General features: G+C 37.4%; 1 protein-coding gene and 1 pseudogene across 1 annotated transcript; one reads left to right on the top strand and one right to left on the bottom strand.

Annotated features, from left to right (window-relative positions):
* The first annotated feature begins 211 nt into the window (after positions 1–211).
* DR1 (down-regulator of transcription 1) lies at positions 212–20,439 on the top strand. Its single transcript, XM_032423504.1, has 3 exons — positions 212–1,165; positions 9,363–9,526; positions 17,404–20,439. The coding sequence occupies exons 1-3, from the start codon at positions 946–948 to the stop codon at positions 17,545–17,547; spliced, it is 528 nt and encodes a 175-aa protein (XP_032279395.1). The 5' UTR covers positions 212–945; the 3' UTR covers positions 17,548–20,439.
* Positions 20,255–22,663, bottom strand: LOC116643882 (annotated as a pseudogene).
* Positions 22,664–23,199: the final 536 nt, after the last annotated feature.

The following is a 23,199-nucleotide window of genomic DNA, read 5'->3' as shown; positions in this document are numbered from 1 at the left end:
GGATCTCCGGTACCACGAGGCGCACGCTCGCCGGGCTGCGGTCCCAGTGAAGGGGTTGGGATTCCGAGGCGCGTGCCGAGACGACGGCAAGCGGAAGCTGCTGGCTGCGAGGACTGGCTGTTCTCGCCGGGGCGGGTGGGGGAAGGGCTGCAGCCACACCCGGAAGTCGGTCTGCGAAGGGTGGGGGGACGAGGAGGGGGTGAGGCTTCCGGTAGCGCAAAGGGTGTCGGGAGAGGCTACCAGCAAACCTTCTTCCTTGGCCTCTGGAGGGACCACCGTTGCCGCGGATTCGGCTTCCACGATCTGCGTTCGGGCTAAACGGCCACGGCGGCCGCTACTGTCGCTCCCCTTGTGCCCGGCTCTGTCTGTATTCGTTCCCAGGCGGCCGCCCCGGTTCCAGCAGCGGCCGCGGCCGACATGTTGTGAGGCGGCGGCGCGGGTGTCTGAAGGATGGTTTGGCAGAGGCGGCGGCAGCGGCTGCTGGCGGCGGCGGCAGCGGGGGCTCCGGCTCTTTAGAGCCAAGCCCGCTGGGTGTCCGCCCAGTACCGCGGTGAGGCCAGTACCCCTGGACCTTGCCTCTGCTCCGGCGCGGTTGGGGACCGCGGTTAGGCGACAGCGCCCGCTCCTCTGAGGGGACACGAAGGTGGTTCCCCAGTGCTCAAATTTCCGGACCACCTTTGCTTTCTCCTCTCCGACCTGGGCAGTGCTGTCCCCGTAATCCTCAGCGCCCCGACCTCCTTCCCAGTCTCGCCCTAAATCTCTCACACGGGTGTTCCCCCACCCTCACGAACCGGCTCCTCCCCACCTCCCTTCATTTTCTGCACCCTCTTCTCTTGGCGCTCCTGGGATCACACTTTTGAGGGCAGCCTTTTGAAAAATTCGCGGAATAGTGCACCAGAGCTGGGGAGTTTTTAAAAGTCGGGGCGCGCGAGAGAGGGAGATACGATGGCTTCCTCATCTGGCAACGATGATGATCTCACTATACCTAGAGCTGCTATCAATAAGATGATCAAAGAGACTCTCCCCAACGTCCGGGTGGCCAACGATGCCCGGGAGCTGGTGGTGAACTGCTGCACTGAATTCATTCACCTCATATCTTCTGAAGCCAATGAGATTTGCAACAAATCGGAAAAGAAGACCATCTCACCCGAGCACGTCATACAAGGTAAGTGGTAGGTGTGGGGTTTTGTTTAAATGAGGGTCGGGGACAGCCTGCTAGTCGCGTGACCCGTTCATGTCAAAGCATTCATTCCTCTCCCCTGATAAGTACTGGCAGACGGGGGGGAAAAGCCACGCGGGCGTGGAAGCAGCCGGTGCCTTAAGAAACTCCTGTGTAGTACTGTGGTGGTGCTTTTCATCCAGCGAGTACAAGTACGGATTGCAAGCGTTTAGGTCAGCTCACGTCCTCCAAAGAGAAAGTTAGTTGCCGTCTCACTTTACGGCCAGGTAAGCCGAAGCAACAAGAATTTTGCCTGCCTAAAGTTGAACCCAGACATCACAACTGAGTTGTCTGCCTAAAGTGGAACCTCGATCGTGACAACTGAGAAAGGAACGCAGAGTTCTCCCTTGGAAAGTGAAAATTCAGACAGGAACTTCAAGCGTGAGAGGCAGCACCCTTTCCCCACCCGACCTTTTTACCAGTGTAGGGGAAAAGATAAATTTTCTGAACACGAGTAGAAGAATTCTTAACATAAGTGTGTTCAACATTGTAAAGTTTGGTGATGTTGAATAAAGACAGTATATTTTCTGCTTTAAAAATGGTTCAGTGGGGGGCACCTGGGTGGCTCAGTCGTTAAGCGTCTGCCTTCGGCTCAGGTCATGATCCCAGGGTCCTGGGATTGAGCCCCGCATCGGGCTCCCTGCTCAGCGGGGAGTCTGCTTCTCCCTCTCCCACTCCCCTTGCTTGTGTTCCCTCTCTCGCTGTGTCTCTCTCTGTCAAATAAATAAATAAAATCTTTAAAAAAAATGGTTCAGTGGTCCTCCCATTCATCAAGTTAATAAAACTCTCCAGTTCTATACTGTAAGAAAAGGGCAGATGATCTTTATCTTCTTTCTTCTTCCCTTTTTCCTTCTTTTTTCTCTCTTTCTTAGTTTTTCTTTTGTGTAGCTTGCTTTGCTCTATGGAGATAAATTTTTAAAGCTTGGGTTGAAAGGTTGTAAGAGATTTTTTTCATGGAACATTTCCCTGTCCTTTCCTGCTGCCATGCCCATTTAGATGTATACACCTAAGCTTTTATTGAACAGCATTTCTGAAAGTTTCAGTCGTTTCTTATCTTGGAAAGGATTTAGTCCAGTAGTAGGGATTTGGGGGACCACATTTTGATGGTTTGTTTCAGGCATAGGGAGACATATTTACTAGTCCTAATTTTTTGAGAGCACTTATATATACTCTTGTGAAAAAGTTGTATTCAATTTGAGGTGACTATTTGCCTTTTATAAAATTCTAACAATTTGTTACTGCATTTGAAGTCAAAAAATCATGATTAATTTTAATCATTTTAGTAGGCAGACAGTTGTCTACCATTTTATTTTTTATAATTTAACTTTTTAAAGGTGACTTTCCTATTATTCTGAAGTAGAGAACACATCTGCTTGTATTCACCATATCCAATATTTTACTGTCAATATTGACAAAAGAATTAAATGATTCATTTTTGGTCCTTAATGATGTGTGGAAGGTAGATTTAAGTACACTCTGCTATTTCCACTTCAGTACATGAGGAGGAAAAAAAATCTCTAGGAAAAATGATATTTGATTTTAAAGCTAGTATTTTTTTCTACTTGTTTGGTGTGCTGAGTACTCTGGCAAGTACAATGAAAGTCAAGTTCTCTATGTTTTGTCTTGTGTTTTATTTTTACATTGTATGTACAATTGTCATAAGTCTTTCATAAGATTATCCAACACAGATAGCTACAATTTCCTTTTACAACTCATAAAAAAGAAAAAGAATCTTTTATCAACATTGCCTTTCTAATGAAAATTGCACGAGATTTCTAAAGGTGTGTTCAACATTGTAAACATTTGTTTACAACACAGAAGTAGGGTCATTCCAAAAATCTAATAACACATTACAATCTGTCTTCTTGGGTAGTTTATTCTTTTCTAGGATATATTTAGATTTCTGATTGACATGATGGAGTAAAAGTGCAGCTGTAGCGTGCACTATGCTAAATAGCTCAACTTTGGAATATGTTAAATTCAGTTTAAGGTGTGAGTCAGAAAGTTCCAGTGAAAGCATTTTCCTTTGTGTACTGAGGATGATTGATTAATTTTTTTAAAAAATCGTTCATTGGGGGAAAAATAAATCATCCATTGACCTGTTATACTCTTACAAATTTACCCGTTTTTTGGGTAACATTGCTGTTGTTAAGTAGATAAGGCCCTACCATTTTTGCCCCCAGTTCTCTCCAGTTAGGGGAATAAAATATATACATTTATCATCTTGTATTAATCTCACATTCTTTAATCATTTTAAATAATTTTTGTCTTGAGTGGTTACATTTTTAAAAAGAAATCCTTAGGGTGTGTATTTTTTTAGGCGTTTAACAGATTAATTCTGGAAAGCTTGCTAAATCATGGTAGATACAACATTTTTTTTTGGCTTTCCTGTAAGTACTGATTATTTTGGTATGTAGGATATATCCAAGTGGAATAATAATGTATATTAAAAGTTGTATGAATCTCACATGTTGAAGTTTAGATTTTCTAGTGATAAGTTTAATGAATGAGATTTTGCTTTAGGACATGTCATTTTTCACTTGCTATTTTGCTTTACCTTGTCAGAGCAAATTAAGCATTTGAGGCAGTTCTGTAGAATGCAAGTTACTAAAGTTGAAATAATTTTATTGCCAGGAAATCTTTGAAATAGTTAAATTCAAAAAAAATTTCTAAATGTTATGTTTATTTTAAGAAAGTGGACTTCGTATTGAAGATCACAGATACACAAAGGGGTTCTAAGCTATAAAAGGTGTTCCTTTTATGTCATTGCTGGTTTCTGTGAACACATATTCTTTTTTTTTTTTTTTTAAGATGTATTTATTTTAGAGAGAGTGGGGGGGAGGGGGCAGGGGGAGAGGGAGAGAGAGAATTTCAAGCCCCATCCTGGGGCTTGATCTCAGGATGCTGAGATCCTGACCTGAGCTGAAATGGAGAGTCAGACACTTAACGGACTGAGCCACCCAGGCACCCCTGTGAACACATATTCTTAAATGAATTTTAACATAGTCTGTTGTATTACGGAAAGAACTGACATTGAGTTAAGAGTGGCAAGTTCTACAATGGAAAGTCTTTGGCCTTATGCAAATCTGTTAAAGGTTTCCCCATTTATGTATAAATAATACCTAATTGTTTCAGGTATTACTTGCATTTATTGAGAATCAGTTGAGGTTGAGACCCTTACATGATATGCTCTAATAAATAATAATTTTTAAAATTATAATGGTACTGGTTGAAACATAAACCTGGAAGTCTGTTATGTTTAATCTTACAGCATGATGCCATTTGTTAAAGCCAAAGTGTAAGTAAGGATATTTTAAGTGACTTTTTTTTTCTTCATTTTTAATCTCCTGCTAAATTCCCCACCCCCACATTTATAACAATAGTAAGTCTCTGAAGATTTGCTTCTTCAGAAATTGAGTTTCTCCAAGTTATCTATGTTAAAGGATTTTTAAAAATTCAGTCCCTCTCACACTGGTACTTTTGTAAAACACAGTAAAAATGGATCACTAGAAAAACAAAATTTAAAAAAGACAAAAGTTCAATTTTTGTTGTTAGATTTAGTAGACATAAAATTACTGTCAAGTTGCTATGAAGATTCTTTTTTTTTCCAGCTTTATTGAGATATAATTGACATAACATTGTGTAAGATTAAGGTGTACAACATAATGATTTGATATATGTATATATTTGTGAAATGATACCACAGTAAGGTTATCTAACACATCCATCACCCCCACGTAGTTACAGTTTTGCTGTGAAGGTTCCAAAATGCTTACTTTGATTTTCATACTTAACCCATTGCAGACCATTATGAGCAATTCTGGTACAAGTTCACGGACCATAGTTTGAATAGATTTGCTATAAAGCCTAAACCACAGTCTATTTTAGAAAGTGGATGTGAAGCAGTTTTTAAAAATCAGAGAATCTGAGTGATTGCAGAGAAGTTGTAATAATAAGGAGAATGATACTGTATTACCTAAATAATCATGGATGCTCATTTTTTTTTCCAAAGGGACACATTGTATATGGCATTGTTCTTTTCAAGTTGGCATTTTATTATTTTCCTTAAAACTGATATATCTTTCGTTTTTATTTTCCTTCTGCCACCCAACAATTTCTTTTGAATACTACTAGGTACTTGGCACTGTATTAGATACTGCTAAGGATAGAAAGATGGATGATGGGGCGCCTGGGTGGCTCAGTCGTTAAGCGCCTGCCTTCGGCTCAGGTCATGATCCCAGGGTCCTGGGATCGAGTTCCCGCATCAGGCTCCCTGCTCGGCGGGAAGCCTGCTTCTCCCTCTCCCATTCCCCCTGCTTGTGTTCCCTCTCTCACTGTGTCTCTCTCTGTCAAATAAATAAATAAAATCTTAAAAAAAAAAAAAAAAGAAAGAAAGATGGGTGATATTTAGTTCCTGCTCTGCTATCAGTCTCTCATTATTGTCCCAGATTCCCAGGAATAGTGATCCATAGAGGACATGGTTAAGGGTCTTCAGAAACCTTTGCCAGGCTCATGAGCCAAGAAGTCACATTGGCCTATATTATCCTCTAAATATATTTAAGTGAACTACATCACCCCCCTGCCCTTAACATACAAACAAAAGAAAATAGAGAAATTTGAGAACGCTATTTTATGTATTTTAATTTTTTAATGAAAAACCTGCATTATACAGGTCACACAAAATCTTGTTATAACAAAACTTTATAAGATTATATCACTTTTGTAAAATAAGATAAGACTATTAGAATTATTGTTGCTGGGTGGGAGTTTTACCTTTTTTTTTTTTTAAGTGTTTGTCTTGTTAACATCTGTCTTTCAAATTGAAAAATGTGCCAAGTGTTTTTTTCCCCTAATATACCATGCACTTTTCTGGGTATAGTTTTAAAATACATGGCAGAGGGTAGCAGACAGATCTCTGAGGAGCAAGTGATGTATGTGTTTTACCCACAATTTTTTTTTTTTTCTTTTCTAGCTTTTACTCTGAGATCCCTAGAGCCAGGGCCGTAACAGTCCATTAAGTCTCTTTACACAAACTAGAAAAAGGCACTTTTTCCTTACAAACCTTTACTACTATCTGCCAGAAAAGTGCCATAATAAACATACAAATCTATGTTTACAGTAGGAATGGCCCTCCTTAGATATGGTACTGTTGTGCACTAAATAACCTGCACCACTGCAAATGATGGCCCTGCTTATGAGTCATTTCCCTTATCCTTTAAGATTCTCCTTTGTGTAAAATGGGAATGAGTATTACTACATGGTAACAAATGATGTAAAACATCTCCTTGTTTAGAAGATACTATAACCACTTATGGCTATCTGTTAGCCAAAATGTATTTAAAATTTGGATTAAAGTCAATGTAGTTTTTGAAATTAAATTTATGGCTCTTCCCGTTGAGCCATTTTATTGAGAGTACAGATTTGTATATGGAAGCTCTTTGAATAATATTAAATATTAACCTTGGATTTACTTGCAAATTTTTTGAAAGCAGTGCTCTTAACCTTAGATGTTTTTAAAGGTGAATTCTTTGTCTTCTTTTTAATTTTTAATTCAAGCCATCCATGGTTAAAGGTAGTTTGGATTGGATTTTTTTTTTTTTTTTGATGTCTAGTCTAGTAATTCATGATATTTTGAAGAGTTGTCTCCATTGTGTTGATTTGTTAATTTTATAAATTTTAGTATTTTATATTACAAATATATTCGTTCAACTTGAATTTAGTGTGATACTGCATATCTCTACGTTTATTTAGGTCCTGTACACTTATCAGGGCACTCTTTTATTTTTTTTTTACTTAATTTTTTTTTTGGTAGGGCACTCTTTTAAATGTAAGAAAAAAAATAAAGATGAGTAATACATAGTCCAAGTGGTTAAGCTAATCTTATGTGCTAGACACTGTTAAATGCCTTAGATTACTTGTTTATTGAGATTATTCTCACATCCAAAAATAATAAAAATATAATAGTGAGTACTTTATTTGCTCATTCTATGGGCCATCCTCTGTTCTAAGCTCTTTGTTTATATTAATTCATTTATTCTTCACAGTAACCTGATCTGATGAGATAAAGGTACTGTTATTCTTGTTTTAGAGGCACAGAGGTGAAGGAATTTATCTAGGGTCACACAGCTGATATGAGGCAGAGCTGGGATCAGTCTGGCAGCCTTAGGGCCTACATGCATAACCACTATACTGCATATGTTTTAGGAAGATATGAAATAGATGCTATTCTCAGAGAAGGAAAACTGAAGCTTGGAGATATGTATCGAAGGTTATATGAATATATTGACAACCAAATTTCAAATTCTAAGATATCTGTCTGATTTTACATGGGGGAGATTACTTCTGTATAGAAGGATCAGGCAAGCTTAATTTGAAGATGGAGTTTGATTTGAGCCATGAATGCATTACCATCAGGATGAATGTGGGAAACTGATGTCTGCTGGGAAACACTGAGCTGTCAGATTTAGCATAAGTATGCAGGGATTTAATGGCAGAAATAAAGCTGGAAGGTGGGGCTATATCCTGGAGAAACTTGGTGTACACTAAGGAAATAAGACTTTCTTCAGAATGTGGGAGGAAACCATAAGCCATTCTTGGTTTTGGTATCATCTCCAGCCAATATTACTGAAAATATACTGTTATGTTCATGCCTTTAAAAAGGAGAATAAAAGAAAAACTTCTATCATTGACGCTTAATAATCCGTCTGTCAATTCAAATAAAAAATGCAGGTTGCCTAATCTTCACTTAATTTTCCACTATACCCCAAGCTCCTTGAGGCCAAGAATTAAGTGTATTTTGATATACAGAACTCAGAGTAATGCTTTATTGAAGTTTTTTGGAGGGTGAAGAGGGGCAATAAGTTAATATAATTAAAGTTCAAGTAATAGTACTATGCTTTTTGGCATCAGATTATTTCTAAAGAAGGTTGATGCAAACAGCTTAATATTTGAAGTAATTAAAGTTATTAATCATTTCCAAATGTCTTAAAAACCACAGCTTACACAGGGGGGAATGTGTATTCATAAAGGTGTATTTGGTATTCTCCCTGAAGAGCAAATCCCTGATGTTAGAATTCAGGGCATCTTTACTGAGGGCACTCTGGTTCATCATAATTGTTGAAAAACTACAAGAACTGATGAACTAAGTTAAGTTCATTTACTATGTTTTTCACCACCTATATTTCATCATTGGGTCAGAAAACAAAAATGCCAAAAAAACACACAAAAAAACCAAAAATGCCTTTGGAGATATCAACAGATAGTAAACTATAAAATATAATTTTAATTACTGTGAGCCAAAAGGAAACTTAATGCTTTGTCTTGATTACAGAAGGCATTTAGAAAGTGCATTCTTATAAAATTTTCCTTTTAAGTGTGAAAAAATAAAGGGAGAGAATTTTTTGTTAATACTTCTATCCTTATAGTTTTCCTTTATCCCAGTTTTCTGCCACATCACTTGAAATGTTTTTATAGTGCTTCCTGTTAAATTTTATTTTCAAGGGAAACTTGTTGGCTGAATATAAATGCTGAATTTCATAAGTTATTTCCACCAGTATTTCTTAAACTTGGCAGTTTGAGTGTCTTTGCTAAAAATAGTTTTCTGTTGATATATTGTACAAAAGAACTTATCTATTCTTTCATCCTATCCTACTGACACTTAGAACATGTATTACCAGCCTAGTTTTTCTAAGCCAAATGGCACAAAATATGTTATTAACAAATAGATTCCAAATATTTCCTTTTTTTGTATTCTTTGAAAAAGTGACTGAGTTAATGATGTTTGATTGACAATGAGTGGTATAGGAAAAATGTTTTCTTATTAAAAGCACATATTCTTACATTGGACTTTTTTTCTCACAGGAAATGCTTTGGTTTTTAAAAAGTTAGAAAGAAAAGGAAAAGGAAAGACCTATGCTGTTAAATATTCCTCAAGTTTTATCTAATTTGCAATTTAATATTAAGAAAGTTGATAAAATGGATCTAGCCATTCAGATAGTTGCTATGCAACTATAAAATAGGTAAAATTATTACAAGACAGCAGCCCCCCCCCCCCAAAAAAAACCCCACAAAAGCTTAGTGTTCCATAGATGGGGGAAAGACTAAATTTTATCACTCTCATGTTTTCCTATTTTCATTTCCCTAGCACTAGAAAGTTTGGGCTTTGGCTCATATATCAGTGAAGTAAAGGAAGTCTTACAAGAATGCAAGACTGTAGCATTAAAGAGAAGAAAGGCCAGTTCTCGTTTGGAAAACCTTGGCATTCCTGAAGAAGAATTATTAAGACAGCAACAAGAGTTATTTGCAAAAGTAAGTAATGCATTTTAAATTATTTTCATCTGAATCCTACCCTGTTTGCTAACAGAAATCATACCGGTTTCTGAAATCATTTCCTAAATCAACATACATACCCAGAGGATTTTCTTTCTGTGGCTGATTGTTTGATCATAGAGTCTGATGTTTAGATCTAACTAACCAGTTTGACTCTGTTTGGCCAGTTATTTACTTCTTATAAAAGTATATATTTGTAGCAACCTGTTTTCTAAGGAGAATAACTCCAAATAACTACTGAGATTTTACTTTGATGGTTTTTTGGGGTTTTTTTCCAGACAAAATACCGACTTAAAAGCATGAGAAGTATACCTAAACATTCTTAAAATTTAAAATGATGGACTGGTGAGAAAATACTATATCAGATTTTATAATGAGTAGCATATGAGGAAAATTTGATAAAACATCTATTTTATAGTTAAATTAAGTTTTTTTGATTTAAATTCAGTTAGCCAACAAATAGTACATCATTAGTTTCGGATGTAGAGTTCAGTGATTCATCAGTTGCTTATAATACCTGGTGTTCATCACATCACGTTGCCCTCCTTAATGCCTGTCACCCTAGTTAAATCAAGTTTTTAACACACCTTTGAAACAAACATTCTAGGGACATCTGGGTGGCTCAGTCGGTTTAGCGTCTGCCTTTGGCTCAGGTCATGGTCCCAGGGTCCTGGGATTGAGTCCCACGTTGGGCTCCTTGCTCAGTGGGGAACCTGCTTCTCCCTCTGCCTGCCAATCCCCCTGCTTTGTGCTCTCTCTCTGACAAATAAATAAAATCTTTAAAAAAAATAATAAAACAAACATTCAAATCCTAAAAAATTTTGAAGGGCTAGTAGAACAGCGAAAGGGAGAGAACTTTTTTTTTCTTATTAAAGTTCTAGTTACCAGTTTGTGAAGGATTAGCACCAAGTACTAATATTCCTCTATTTTATTTTTTAATATTCCTCTATTTAAAAAAAAATAAAAAAGGAAGAGAGAGGATGAAGTTCTTTTTTCCCCACTAAGTTTTGGCCTCTCATTTGAGATTGTAAGGCAGTTTTGGTTTGAATAGAAAGGGTGAGATTTTGTACCAGTTATTGTAGTTACCAGTATTGTATTGTAGAACTGGGAAGTATCATTTTAGGTAATCTCTTCCAGATTGGCACCATACCTGATCTCTTTGTAGTAATAACAATCAGTTGGGTTTGAATCAAAAAGCATTTGAATTTTAAGTGTTGTCAAGTACTAGGCACTAGAAACCATTTAAACTAATAAGAAAAATAAAAGTTTACTAACATTTGAGTTCTAACCATGTGTTAATCATGTTGCTAAGTAATTTACCTGTATTTTTTTAATCCTCACAACCACCTATAAGTACTAAAGAGTTACTAAAAGCTTTTGAAGCAGGCGTAAACACAAGCAAACAATATATAATCCATATGAATATGAGGTTACAAAGAAAGATGATTAAAAAAAATTAATGGCTATTATTTATTAATTCTCTGCTATTGTAGATCACCTAGAGAGTTCCAAATTAGATTTTTTTTTTTTTAAAAGAGAGGGAGAGAGGGTAGGGAGGGGGAGAGGGGGAGGGAGAGAGAGAGAGAGAATCTTAAACAGGCTCCATGACAGTGCGGAGCCCGACTCGGGGTTCTTTTTCACAACCCTGAGATCCTGACCTGAGCCAAAATCAAGAGTCAAATGCTTAACCAACTGAGCCACCCAGGTGCCCCCCAAATTAGATATTTGATGAAAAGAAAATGATTCTCTGCTAGATACTTTACATACTTTGCAGAGTTTTATAAGTATGAGTAAAATAAATAAAATATAGTAAAATGTAAATTTTACTATACCCATTTACACATTAAGAAACAGATTTGGAGATGGAGAAACTTGATTGAAATCGATCATTCATTTGTTCTACAGATGATTACTGAAGTCCTCACTACTTACCAGATGTAGTGCTGAATTCTAGGCTTATAATAGTATACAAAAGAGACATGGTTCTTGCTATTCTGAAACGTAGTTTACTGGAAAGGATTGAGTTAAATAAAACAAGTAAGTTCATATAGTTAGGAAGTGTTGGAGTCTAAATTCAAAACTCCCATCTTCTGACTCCAAAACTTGCTCTTTCTTCATTACCATGCTAATGTTCTAGCCTGTATTTTGTCTGCTTAACTTTATTTTGGAACATTTTTTTTTTTAAGATTTTATTTATTTATTTATTTGACGGAGAGAGAGAGAGAGAGACAGTGAGAGAGGGAACACAAGCAGGGGGAGTAGGAGAGGGAGAAGCAGGCTTCCCACGGAGCAGGGAGCCCGATGCGGGGCTCAATCCCAGGACCCTGGGATCATGACCCGAGCCGATGGCAGACGCCCAACGACTGAGCCACCCAGGCGCCCCTATTTTGGAACATTTAAGTGGAACATGCCTTATCCTTTCCAGGGCAAAAAGAAGAATGAAAGAAATCTGTCAAATCTGCCTTTACTTTTCTATGCTTGTCATCTGTTTTTTCCTCTTCCTTATCTCCCTTCTTTCTTACCCTCACCTGTGGGGTCAAGATCCCTTAGTATTTTTTTGCTCTTGTGAGAAGATCAGCAGAGAGATAAAATTATAGCACCTATCTAGTAATTCTTCCTCAAAGCACAAAGCAGTTAAGTCCTAAATATGAAAGGAACTGTTAAGTAAATGTAATATCTTTTTCATTAGTTTCATTTCATTTCATCTTTTAGACTTTATTTTTTTTCAAAGATTTTATTTATTTGACAGAGAGAGAGACAGCCAGAGAGGGAACACAAGCATGGGGAGCAGGAGAGGGAGAAGCAGGCCTCCCGCAGAGCGGGGAGCCCAACGTGGGGCTTGATTCCAGGATTCCGGGATCATGACCCGAGCCAAAGGCAGAAGCTTAACGACTGAGCCACCCAGGCACCCCTCATCTTTTAGACTTTAAATACTAACACAATTGCAGCCTCATTTGAAGCTGTCTTTCAGCTGTTAGCAACAAATATTTGGAAAGGGGAAACCATTAATATACTGAAATTAAGGTTAACTGTAAATTATAAATGAGTCGTTTTAGTATTTGGGAATGAGATTCTTAAAACATAGGAAAACTCTCCAAAAGAAGAAATGAATTAGGAAATATATATCTACTCTCTTTCACACTCCCATTTTAGAAGAAAAATACTTGGGGTACCTTGGATAAGAGGCAAGAGGGAAAAAGGAAATTAGAAAAAGTACCACTGAAAATTTTAATTTGTGAAAATGAATATAAACAAAATCTATCAGTCAGCAAAGATTTTAAAGGCACGGGAATGTTTTTATGTCCAGACAGAAAAGTGTGGTTGCTAATATGGGGCCATGGTACTTAAAAGTCAGTTAAATTTTAATTGTAACCAGTATGTGTCTTTGCAGATCACTGAATAAACACGAGATCAAGCACCTTTTGCAATTAAACCTGTGTAGAGACCTGAGATTATTTGAGTTTTTTTTTCCGTGCTATGAAATTATACCTACTTATAGTTGATTAAGGCACAGAGTAGGTATTCTTAAGTTTATTAAATTTAAATATTTGGTTTGACCTATAATTTTCTTATGAACTTTTTTTAAAAAGATTTTATTTATTTATTTATTTGGGAGAGAGAGTGTGCAAGCAAGTGAGAGAGAACACAAGCAGGGGGGAGGGGCAAAGGGAGAGGGAGAAGCAAGACTCCCCACTGAGCAGGGAGCCTGATCTGGAACTCCCTCTCAGGACCCTGGGATCATGACCTGAGCCAAAGGCAGATGCTTAACTGACTGAGCCACCCAGGTGCCCCATTATGAACTCTTAAAATGTTTTTCATGAAGCATTCTTAGTCTGTTTTACACTCCAGGTATTCCTGCCATAAAAGTAAATATGCCTGTGTGTTAGAATAACTATTTTCCATACTTTTTAAAAATAAAAATGAATGAAAGTAGTGATTAGAATATCTGGTTTTTTATTTCCTAAACAAAAAAAGTTTTTTTCTTGTAGGAGAGGTATGATAATAGGTACACTAACAACTATAATATGAGGCTGACTGTTTCATGAGGAAGGTATAGAGATCCCAAGTACGGAGACATCACATTAGATTTTGGCAGTGTAAGAGTGTGCCAGTTATTTTGCATGTGAGTGCTAATACAAATTTAAACCTAAGCCGACTTCACATGTCTCCTTATGAATGTTGACAATGGAAGGAATACCTTGCCTGTAGTATAATATCAGTTCTGGACTGAAAAGCTGGGGAAGAAACTTAATTTTCTTTTTTGCATAACTCAGAAAAACAGCTAGTGTGCAGTTTTCTTGTTGACCTCAGCAGATGAACTGAGCTGATTAGTGTTAATTCAGATTCAAGATTATCTGAATCTTGATTTGTGTAGATTTGTGATCCACATGCAATATTAACTAAATTGGATAGCTTTTGGGACGCCTGGGTGGCTTAGTTGGTTAAGCGTCTGCCTTTGGCTCAGGTCATGATCCCAGGGTCCTGGGATTGAGTCCCGCATCGGGCTCTCTGCTCAGTGGGGAGCCTGTTTCTCCCTCTGCCTGCCACTCCCCCTGCTTATGCTCTCTCTCTCTGACAAATAAATAAAATCTTAAAAAAAATAAATTGGATAGCTTTACATTTTCACATGTGTACATAGGCTCTCCCCACCCTTTTCAACATCCATTAGTTATTGAACTTTGTAAACTGGCATTGAAACATTACAATGTTTTGTTGTAGCATTTGATGGAGAATCTTTTATATACACGGAGTAGGTGAAAAATAAATCAAATTGCAAATCCTTTTTTTTTTTTTGAGCTTAAACTATATACTAAGTTGTTGGTCCAAATTGAGTAGAATAAGTTAAACTTATATTGCATTCTGTTACCCAATATGAGTGTATTTTTGTAAGCATAATCATGTTTAAATAAAATTTTAAAAAGAAAAAAACATCATGCGCCAGTTACTAAACAATTTTCTTAGCTTGAAACCCACCTTTCTATGCTTTGATTTGTGACCAAGCCTAGTATTCTGCAAACCGAGTTTCTGCTTTTCTTGTGTACTTCATTATAGACTCTGCTGCCACTAGGGGGTTCTGGAGGGAGATTGCCAGGTTGGAGGAGGAAGGCAGCACTTGGGCTCCTTTTACTAACTGTTGGCTTCAAGCTCTTTTGTATCACCTACCAGGGCTTCTTCACTCTGGCTGCATCAGCTTTTTTTTTTCCTGTAGCAGGACCTGAATCCAGTTTGCAGTTTCTTTAATACTTACAGAACCAGCCTAAACATTCACCCTCTTCCTTAGGGATGTGGGTCTCAAACCTTGGGGCACTCTACCAAGCTCAAGAGATGCTTACCAGCCAATCTATGTCCCTTCTTCAGAGGTCTGAGTTTCAGTTCCATGGATTGTTCCTTTAAGCTTCTAAGTTTTAAAAATTCCAGCCTCTTCCTTTGTTGCCCCAGTTTTAGGGATGGTGGCTGGTTTTGATAGTTACCAGTTGCATGATATCTTAGTGTTGTTTTCTTGCCTTTTCGATGACGTAGTTACCAGCTTTATACTTCGTTAACAATCCTTTATATTTCATTTTCTCTGTTCCCCTAACTAGTGTGACTTCTATCTCCTGATTAGATCCTGAATGATACAGTTAGGAATCAGGAAAAAACTTAATGGATAAAATAGTATTTCAGTTTGAGTTGAAGGAAGAGTGGACTTTCGTGAAAATTAGGAAATTTCAAATAGAGTGAATATCAGCATGAGTTAAGGTAGCAAAAATGGGAGGGTATGGTGTATCTGGGAAATATTTTATGTTCTAAGTTTTTTTGGAGTACCAAGTATATATTACAGAAGTTGATTTGGGAGATAGGTTGGGGCAGGCAGTAATTTGGAGGACCTTGAACTCTAGGCTGAGAAATTGGACTTAATTGGTGTAACAGATGATTTTTTTAAAGTATAATAATGGCCTGATTAGAATTCTCATCTAGAAATGTTTGGATAGCAAATTCATGACAGATTATTAAGAAAAGTTAGGAATGCACATGGTGAAATCTTAATGTTAGAGTTATGCTGAGTATTACCATTTCCCCACAAAATATTCATTCAGAAAATACTGGAGGCCTATGTGTTGGGAATGCAGCAAAGAGTATGAAAATAGTCTCTAGTCTCAAGTCTAGTGGAGAAAAAAGATAATATGCTCAGATAATTAAAGAATAAAATAGATAGGTGTGGGAATGCATAGAGAATTATGGCATATGAAATAGAGTATTCAATATGACCTAAAAGGGTCAAGAAAGACCAATTTCTGTTTTAAATGATAACTAGGAATTGGCCATGCATAAAGGAAGGTAGAGGATATGAGCCAGGCTTAAGGAACAATTCTGAGAAAAGGCAGAGAAAGAGAAACAGCATTGTTTTCGTAGAATCCAATGGCAGGGGCGCCTGGGTGGCTCAGTTGTTAAGCATCTGCCTTCGGCTCGGGTCATGATCCCAGGGTCCTGGGATCGAGCCCCACATCGGGCTCCCTGCTCAGCGGGGAGCCTGCTTCTCCCTCTCCCACTCCCCCTGCTTGTGTTCCCTCTCTCGCTGTGTCTCTCTCTGTCAAATAAATAAAATCTTAAAAAAAAAAATATCCAATGGGAAATTATATGATCTTTTCAAGAACAGATTCATGTTTTCCCTCTTCGTGGGATTTTTCTGTGAGTGGATGAAATTAAATAGGGAAAGAGCTTTAGCTGTTGCAACGGTGTGTGTAATGCATATGTATGTATCTTAGTTTCTAAAATTCTTTATTAAGAATAAAGCTTTAGAATATAAAGCTTTATTTATTTATTTTTCTATTTATTTATTCAAAGTAGGCTCCATGCCCAGTGTGGGGCTTGAACTTCTGACCCTGAGATCAAGAGTCTCATGCTCTAGTTACTGAGCCAGCCAGGCGCCCTGGTTTCTAAAAATTCTGTGATGATTGTTGGAGAGGCTATATATCAGATGAATGGATTTTAACTATCTCACTTAAATTCAGTCCTGGATAAGTGCCTTTTCTTTACTGTGTATGGGAAGGGTGTATGTGTGTGTGTATTTATGGGGAGAGGGACAGAGGAGAAATGTATGTATGGGGTGGGGAACTGTGAGAGAAACTCAAACATCAGAGTGTCTGGGTGGCTCAGTCGGTTAAGCATCCAACTCCTGATTTTGGCTCAGGTCATGATCTCAGGGTCGTGGGTTAGAGCCCCCCGTCGAGCTTTGTGCTCAGGGCAGAGTCTGCTTATCCCTATCCCTTTCCCTCTGCTACTCCCCCAGGCACTCAAGCCCGTGCGCTCGCTCTCTCTCTCTTTTTCTCTCTCTCAAATAAGTAAGTATCTTAAAAAAAAAAACAAAAACCCTCAAACATCAAGGTAGCTATTGCATTCATGTATGGTACTTCCCCTTAAGAGTTAGAGGTATTGTACTAGACAACATTTAAACCACAGAAATAATTTTTAGATTGAAAAATGTTTACATGTTAACTGTAAGTTGAGGGGACAGAAGAATCAAGTGAAACAAAAGGAATGAGAAGCAGAGAAAGGAACCAAAGAGAGGACATTGTGATTTTTCTACCAGCTTTTTCAACTTCAGTTGAGCCAAAGGTCATAAAATTATGTGGCATAAAGGGGACTGTCTGTAAAAGAACCAAGTTTTGGAAACTGTCCTTAGTTGACAGGCAGTCGTCTATATTTTCTTATAGAGTTCATGTTCTCCAGATGTGTAACAGTTATATAGTGGTTGGAAAATACCCAAATTTGATGATTATGTCTGTAATTGGCTTAATTTATATTTAACCGAAGTGTATATGTTGTGAGTTTAAAAATATATATATATTATTTGTTTTTATGTTTTTGGTGTTTAGGCTAGACAGCAACAAGCAGAATTGGCCCAGCAGGAATGGCTTCAAATGCAGCAAGCTGCTCAACAAGCACAGCTTGCTGCCACAGCCAGTGCATCTAACCAGGCAGGATCTTCTCAGGATGAAGAAGATGATGATGATATCTGAAATTTACCAGCTGAGTTTCTATTTCCTCTATAAATGTTTTTCCCTGCACAAGAAAACAGTGAAAGAAATGCTTATCTGTAATTTTGTATGCATCTTGGTGGACTTGCCGTTGGTATTCTAGGGATGTCTGTTGTTAAGTTTCATCTATTGTGTGCTACTCATGTAAAAACTGTCTCTTTGAACTATTGAAAATTTAAGGTTCAGTATAATATCAATTTTGAATTTTTAATGGTGTTTATGAAATTTTAGATAGCAGTGAGTCCTTTATTTGATCAATAAACAGTGTTACAGAAAACGTCAAGTTTATAAAATACAGTGAAATTTATACGTACAGAAACTCTAAATCTGCATTTGCATTTCCTCTGCCCTTTTAACTAAACTAAAAATTGGGAATTTTAAATTATTGGGGGGAGGGTGTTGTGTGATGCAGTAGATGTTAGTTCAGGTTGGTGAAAAAACAGTTCAGTTTTGTAGTATCTGAATTTTTTGTCTTTTAAAATGAGTATATATATATATATATGCAGTAAATATATATGCTCAGATAAATATACTTGTTTAGAAAAAATCTCAAAACATTCAAAAACTAGGAAGGAGTATGTTCAATAGTTGTATAAATTCAGTGGGTTATGTTTCTGATTTTGTTTTTGTTTTATGTAGAGGTAAAAACTACAGTTTTATTATGGCATAATTCATCTTGAGCTGCGCTATTACATTTCAAAGACTGCCCAATTTTGAGGACTGTCATGATTCTTACTATTTCACTCCAATAATTGTTAATAGTATTACTTGCTTAGTCCATCCATGTTTATTGGACCTTGTGAAACAATTGCTTAGGTTCCATTGGTTTAATGGAGATTCATGAATATTCAAACCTTTGCTGGGGGAAAGAAATGAAAGTTAATAAGCATGCTTACTGTAAAAGAGGGGTTTTTTGGTAATTTAACTTGTAGTTATAGTTTACTTATTGTTTGTTTTTAGCATTACTTTTACATTTTCTTGACTAGATGGCCTAGAGTGTCCAGTGCTTCCTTTTGAAATGGCGTCATTGTCTCCATCATAATTGAGTGATAGCTTTAAAAATGATTGGCTTTATTTTGTTTAAGAAAGCATGTCATAACAGATCAGCCCTATGTGAAACATAAATAGTTTCAACCTACTCATTAAAAGGGAGAAGGTTTACTTTGGTTACAATAAAAATAAAGTAGTGATTTTTATAGGAATCCAGTGAGTTGAGGAAATGGCATATTGTGTATATTTTGGAAACAGAATGAAAAAGCCTCTTAAGATAGTATAAAGTAATCTAAATTCCTATGTCAGTTGCCAAATCATTTAAATTTGTATATTTACCAAGCCCAAGGAAAAATTGTGGCTGCTGGGATTCCAATTTTAATTGAAGAGCTAAATAAGTAAAGTTTATAAGTATTAGATTTCTTAATGATCTTATTTTGCAGTTTTAGGAAAAATGATATATTAGCATATGTTTATTAAATACACTTCCCCCATGCCATGAAAAGGTTAATTTTGCTGGATGTTTTAAGTTGAAGTTGATACTGTATCCTTGAAGTGCTTTGGACAAGATAGAAGGGGTTGTTTTTTTAAATAAGTACCAAAGGTAGTCTAGTCTAAGAAATAATAAGTTAATAAGTGTTGGCTTTTCTAATTTGTACTGTAACATCCTTATACTTTCTATTTTAAGATTATCTGTTTCTTAAGTAAACAACTTAGATATTTTTCCACGCTTTTTTTTTCCCTGATGCAGAGTTCAGGTTAATTAATATTTTACTGCATCTGATAATGTATTATATGTTTGAAGCCTAGTGACTTTTCATTTTGACATTCTTGTGATTTCATATGCTGTATTCTTCAAGCAATAAAATTCTGATGTGTTTTATAAATTGTTTTTACATTTAATAATCTACATAGATTAGCAGCAGATTTCTATTATGAACATTTTTACTAATTTTAAGAATCTTAGGCCCAGAAGATATTTTTATCATTTGGTATATAGTACCTGACTTTCTTCTTTATTGTTATTTCAAGAAATGTGGTTTTACTTGTACTTTTGTAATTTATAGTCCTAGGATCTAGGCATAACAAAACTAATTAAGCAGTGTTTTACTTTTATTTTTTAACATTTAAAAGTCACTATACTGTCCGTTGAGATTTTTAAAATCTTGTGGAGAGAGAAACAAATCTTCAGGGTTCTTGAGAAATAAGGTTATTGTTTAGTAAATACTTTCCCCACTTCCTTGAATACATATCTGTCTTTTTCAGTAGCCTGTCAAATTGATAAATGCTGAAAAGCTACCAATTTTTAAAAACTGCATATACCATACATATAGAAAAGTATATAAGTGAGGGTTTTGACAAATTAAACGTAATCCTATCACTGGCCCTCAGATCAAGACACAGCTGTATGAACACCCCAGAAGCCCTTCTTGCCCCTATTTTAACACTACCTTCTTCCTCCCCAGAAGTAAGTACTGTTCTGTTTTCTAAAACCATAGATTAGTTTTGTCTTTTATTTTGTGTAGATGCAATCATAAATAATATACTTTTTAAAAACTTTTACAATTTCACTTTAATAAGTCTTATACAGGCTTACTAAAGAAAAGTATTATAGCCTTTATACCATAATAAAAATTGAAAATTTACATTCCAACTGACTAGCTTAAAGAGTTTAAGACCACTTCCACATTTATGGAGCCTAATTAAGGCTAGACAAGCACATTCCTATCTTCCATGTCATATTTAACCCTTTGTCCTGAGAAAGGAGGCTTAGCTGTTTCTTTCTTCAATTTCTTTTTCTTGTTCTAGTATCTTTGTAGGGTGAGATTAACATTTCCAGAATTTTGGAAAAGTTCACTTTATAGCAGCTGAACAGAGCAGACAGTCTCTGAGTTGCATTCTTTCTGGTTAAGTGCTGGATACACTTGGCTTGTGTTTTACTGAGGGATTCAAGTATCTGACCAGTTCTTAAACCTGTTAAAACTTGTACTTGGCTGTATTTCTGTTCCAAACGGCTGAAAGAGCTCTAGTAGGATCACACCCAAGCTATACATATCTGATATGGTGTCACACTCAGGTCCTTGAACTCTTCAGGTTAAGGGTACTGACAAGTACCTACTCTGGAAGTATGTGTTGGTGTTCTCTTGCCATGTCTATTGATCCAGTCTGTGTTCTTCTGTATGATGTCTGTGCAGGCCAGACCAAAGTCTCCTATTTTTACTTGCTGATCAGGGCCATGAGGAAAATATTTCTGGGCTTCAGATATCTGTGTACTATTCTCATGTTATGAATATAAAATACACCTTCCTCCAATTCTTGAAAGATTTTTATTGCAACACTGGCCATAACATAAGGACATGCAGATTGGCTCCCACACTCCTGGCCCTGCTTGTTTCTCTCAGCTATCCAGTCCCACAGAGAGAGTCCCACAGCTGGATCTGGATGTGCAACATCAGGTGACACTCCATCAGGTGATGTCTGCCCCAACAAGTTTTAAGTTTTCTTCAGAAGATTCCTCGATGGATGTGAAATTCTCTTCAAAGTCGCAATCATGCCTAAGTGGCCGCTGATGTTCAACAATCTGGAAGACAAATCAGCCAAGCCATCTTCTTGGAGTAAAATGAATGATTCAAATTCACTGGCATCTTTTGTGACTAAATTGGTGATATAGTTCATCAGTCTGTTAGTCTGATTTTCAATGCCAGATTCTTCTAAGAATTTTTCTTTTTCTAAGGTGAACTTGGCGAGGATAGTGGATGAGCTGTTACTTTAATCATTTTTAACATCATATTGATTTTTGTCATCCTCCTGGTTCCAACCTCACTTCCAGAGGTGGCAACTGAATAGAAATTCTACCTTGCATTCGGGCCACGGGAGCATGTTCTATCCAAGCATTATGATGGCCCTACAATTAGGATACCGAAGACCTGCCAATACCTTCACTCACCATAGTACCTTCATGCAATCTGTTTAGTTGCACCCTTAATCAGGATTTTTTTAATTGCAAATTTTTAATTGCAAAATACTGACCATCTAATTTATTCCTGATCTTGTATACTCTTTCATATCTACCTTTTCCTAAGGTGGCAAGCTGTTGTAATTCATTTAAGTAACGTGAAGTTTGTTCTTCAGAGCTACCTCCCTTGATCTGATGTTCTGGATGTGAGAATTATCATCTCAAGGATCCTGAGGAGCTCTTTCTTTAGCTGACCTCATTAAATGAGCAATAGCTTGGGGCGCCTGCTTGCCTCAGTCGGTAGAGTGTGTGACTCTTGATCTTGGGGTTGGGAGTTCAAGCCCCATGTTGGGTGTAGAGATTACTTTAAAATATTTTTTTTAAAGATTTACTTATTTTAGAAAGCAAGAGAGAGCACGCAAGTGGGAGTAGGGACAGAAAGAGAGGGAGAGAAGGTGGATGGGGGCTAGAAGAGGGCTGCCAGCATTCTGGGTGCCTCACAGCCCTGGGCCAGGAAGTCCATGACAGGTGCCATGCACAAGCACCCCCTGTTCCATCACCTTCTGCCTCACGCTCCTGGGCCCTGGAGCTGCTCCCTAGCGTCATGGACTGCAGCCCTGCCTGCCTGCCAATCCAGTGCCACCTCACTCAGCACCCCAATGTACTCTTTTTTTTAAAGATTTCCTTTATTAGAGAGAGGGAGCACAAGCAGGGGGAGTGGGAGAGGGAGAAGCAGACTCCCCGCTGAGCAGGGAGCCGGATGCAGGACTCTGTCCCAGGACCCTGAGACCATGACCTGAGCTGAAGGCAGATACCTAACCGACTGAGCCACGCAGGCACTGACCCCCCTCCCCCCGCAGTGTACTATTTTATTTGATCGTTTTATATCTGTGAGTATACTGGTTTTCTGATGCCACTGTAACAAATTACCACAAACTTAGTGACTTAAAACCACACAAATTCATTCTCTTATAGTCCTGGAGATCAGAAGTCCCAAACTTTTCATTAGTCCAAAGTCAAGCTATCAGCAGGGTTGGTTCCTGAATCTGAAGGTTGTGAATGGAACATCTGTTTCCTTGCCTTTTTTGAGCTTCCAGTGGCTGCCTGTAGTTTTTGTGGCCCCTTACCTGGTATTAAAGCCTCTGCTTTCATCATCACATCACCTTTTCTGTAGTCTAATCTTCCTCTGCCTCTACCTTTAGGGCCCACCTGGATGATCCAGGATAATCTCGTTTCAAGATCCTTAATTTAATCACACCAGCAAAGCCTCTTTTGCCACATAAGATAACATTCACAGGTTCCCGGAGTTAGATCCTAGATATCTTTGGAGGCCATTATTCAACTTGCTAGAGTGAGATTTACTCAGAGTGTATGTGTTTATAGTCATTCATTCTCATTGCTGAATAGTATTTCATTAGTTTAACCATTTTTATTATATCCAAAATTTTTCCATTCTACCATTGATGGGTATTTGAGGAATTTCTAGTTCCTGGCTATTATGAATAACACTGTGGAGAACATTCTTATACATGTCTTTTGGTGACTGTATATATGCACTTCTGTTGAATATATACCTGGGAGTGGAATTGCTGGGTCATGGGGTGTGCACATATTTGGTTTTAGTATGTATGTCAATTTTCCAAAAGCTTATTAGATGGCACTATTTTAATATGTACCGTTATAATGAA

The sequence above is a fragment of the Phoca vitulina genome, unplaced genomic scaffold (assembly GCF_004348235.1).
Source record: "Phoca vitulina isolate PV1807 unplaced genomic scaffold, GSC_HSeal_1.0 scaffold2, whole genome shotgun sequence".
Taxonomy (NCBI): Eukaryota; Metazoa; Chordata; class Mammalia; order Carnivora; family Phocidae; genus Phoca; species Phoca vitulina.
Note: the sequence above shows the minus strand (reverse complement) of the source record. Positions and strands in the feature narration are given on the sequence as shown.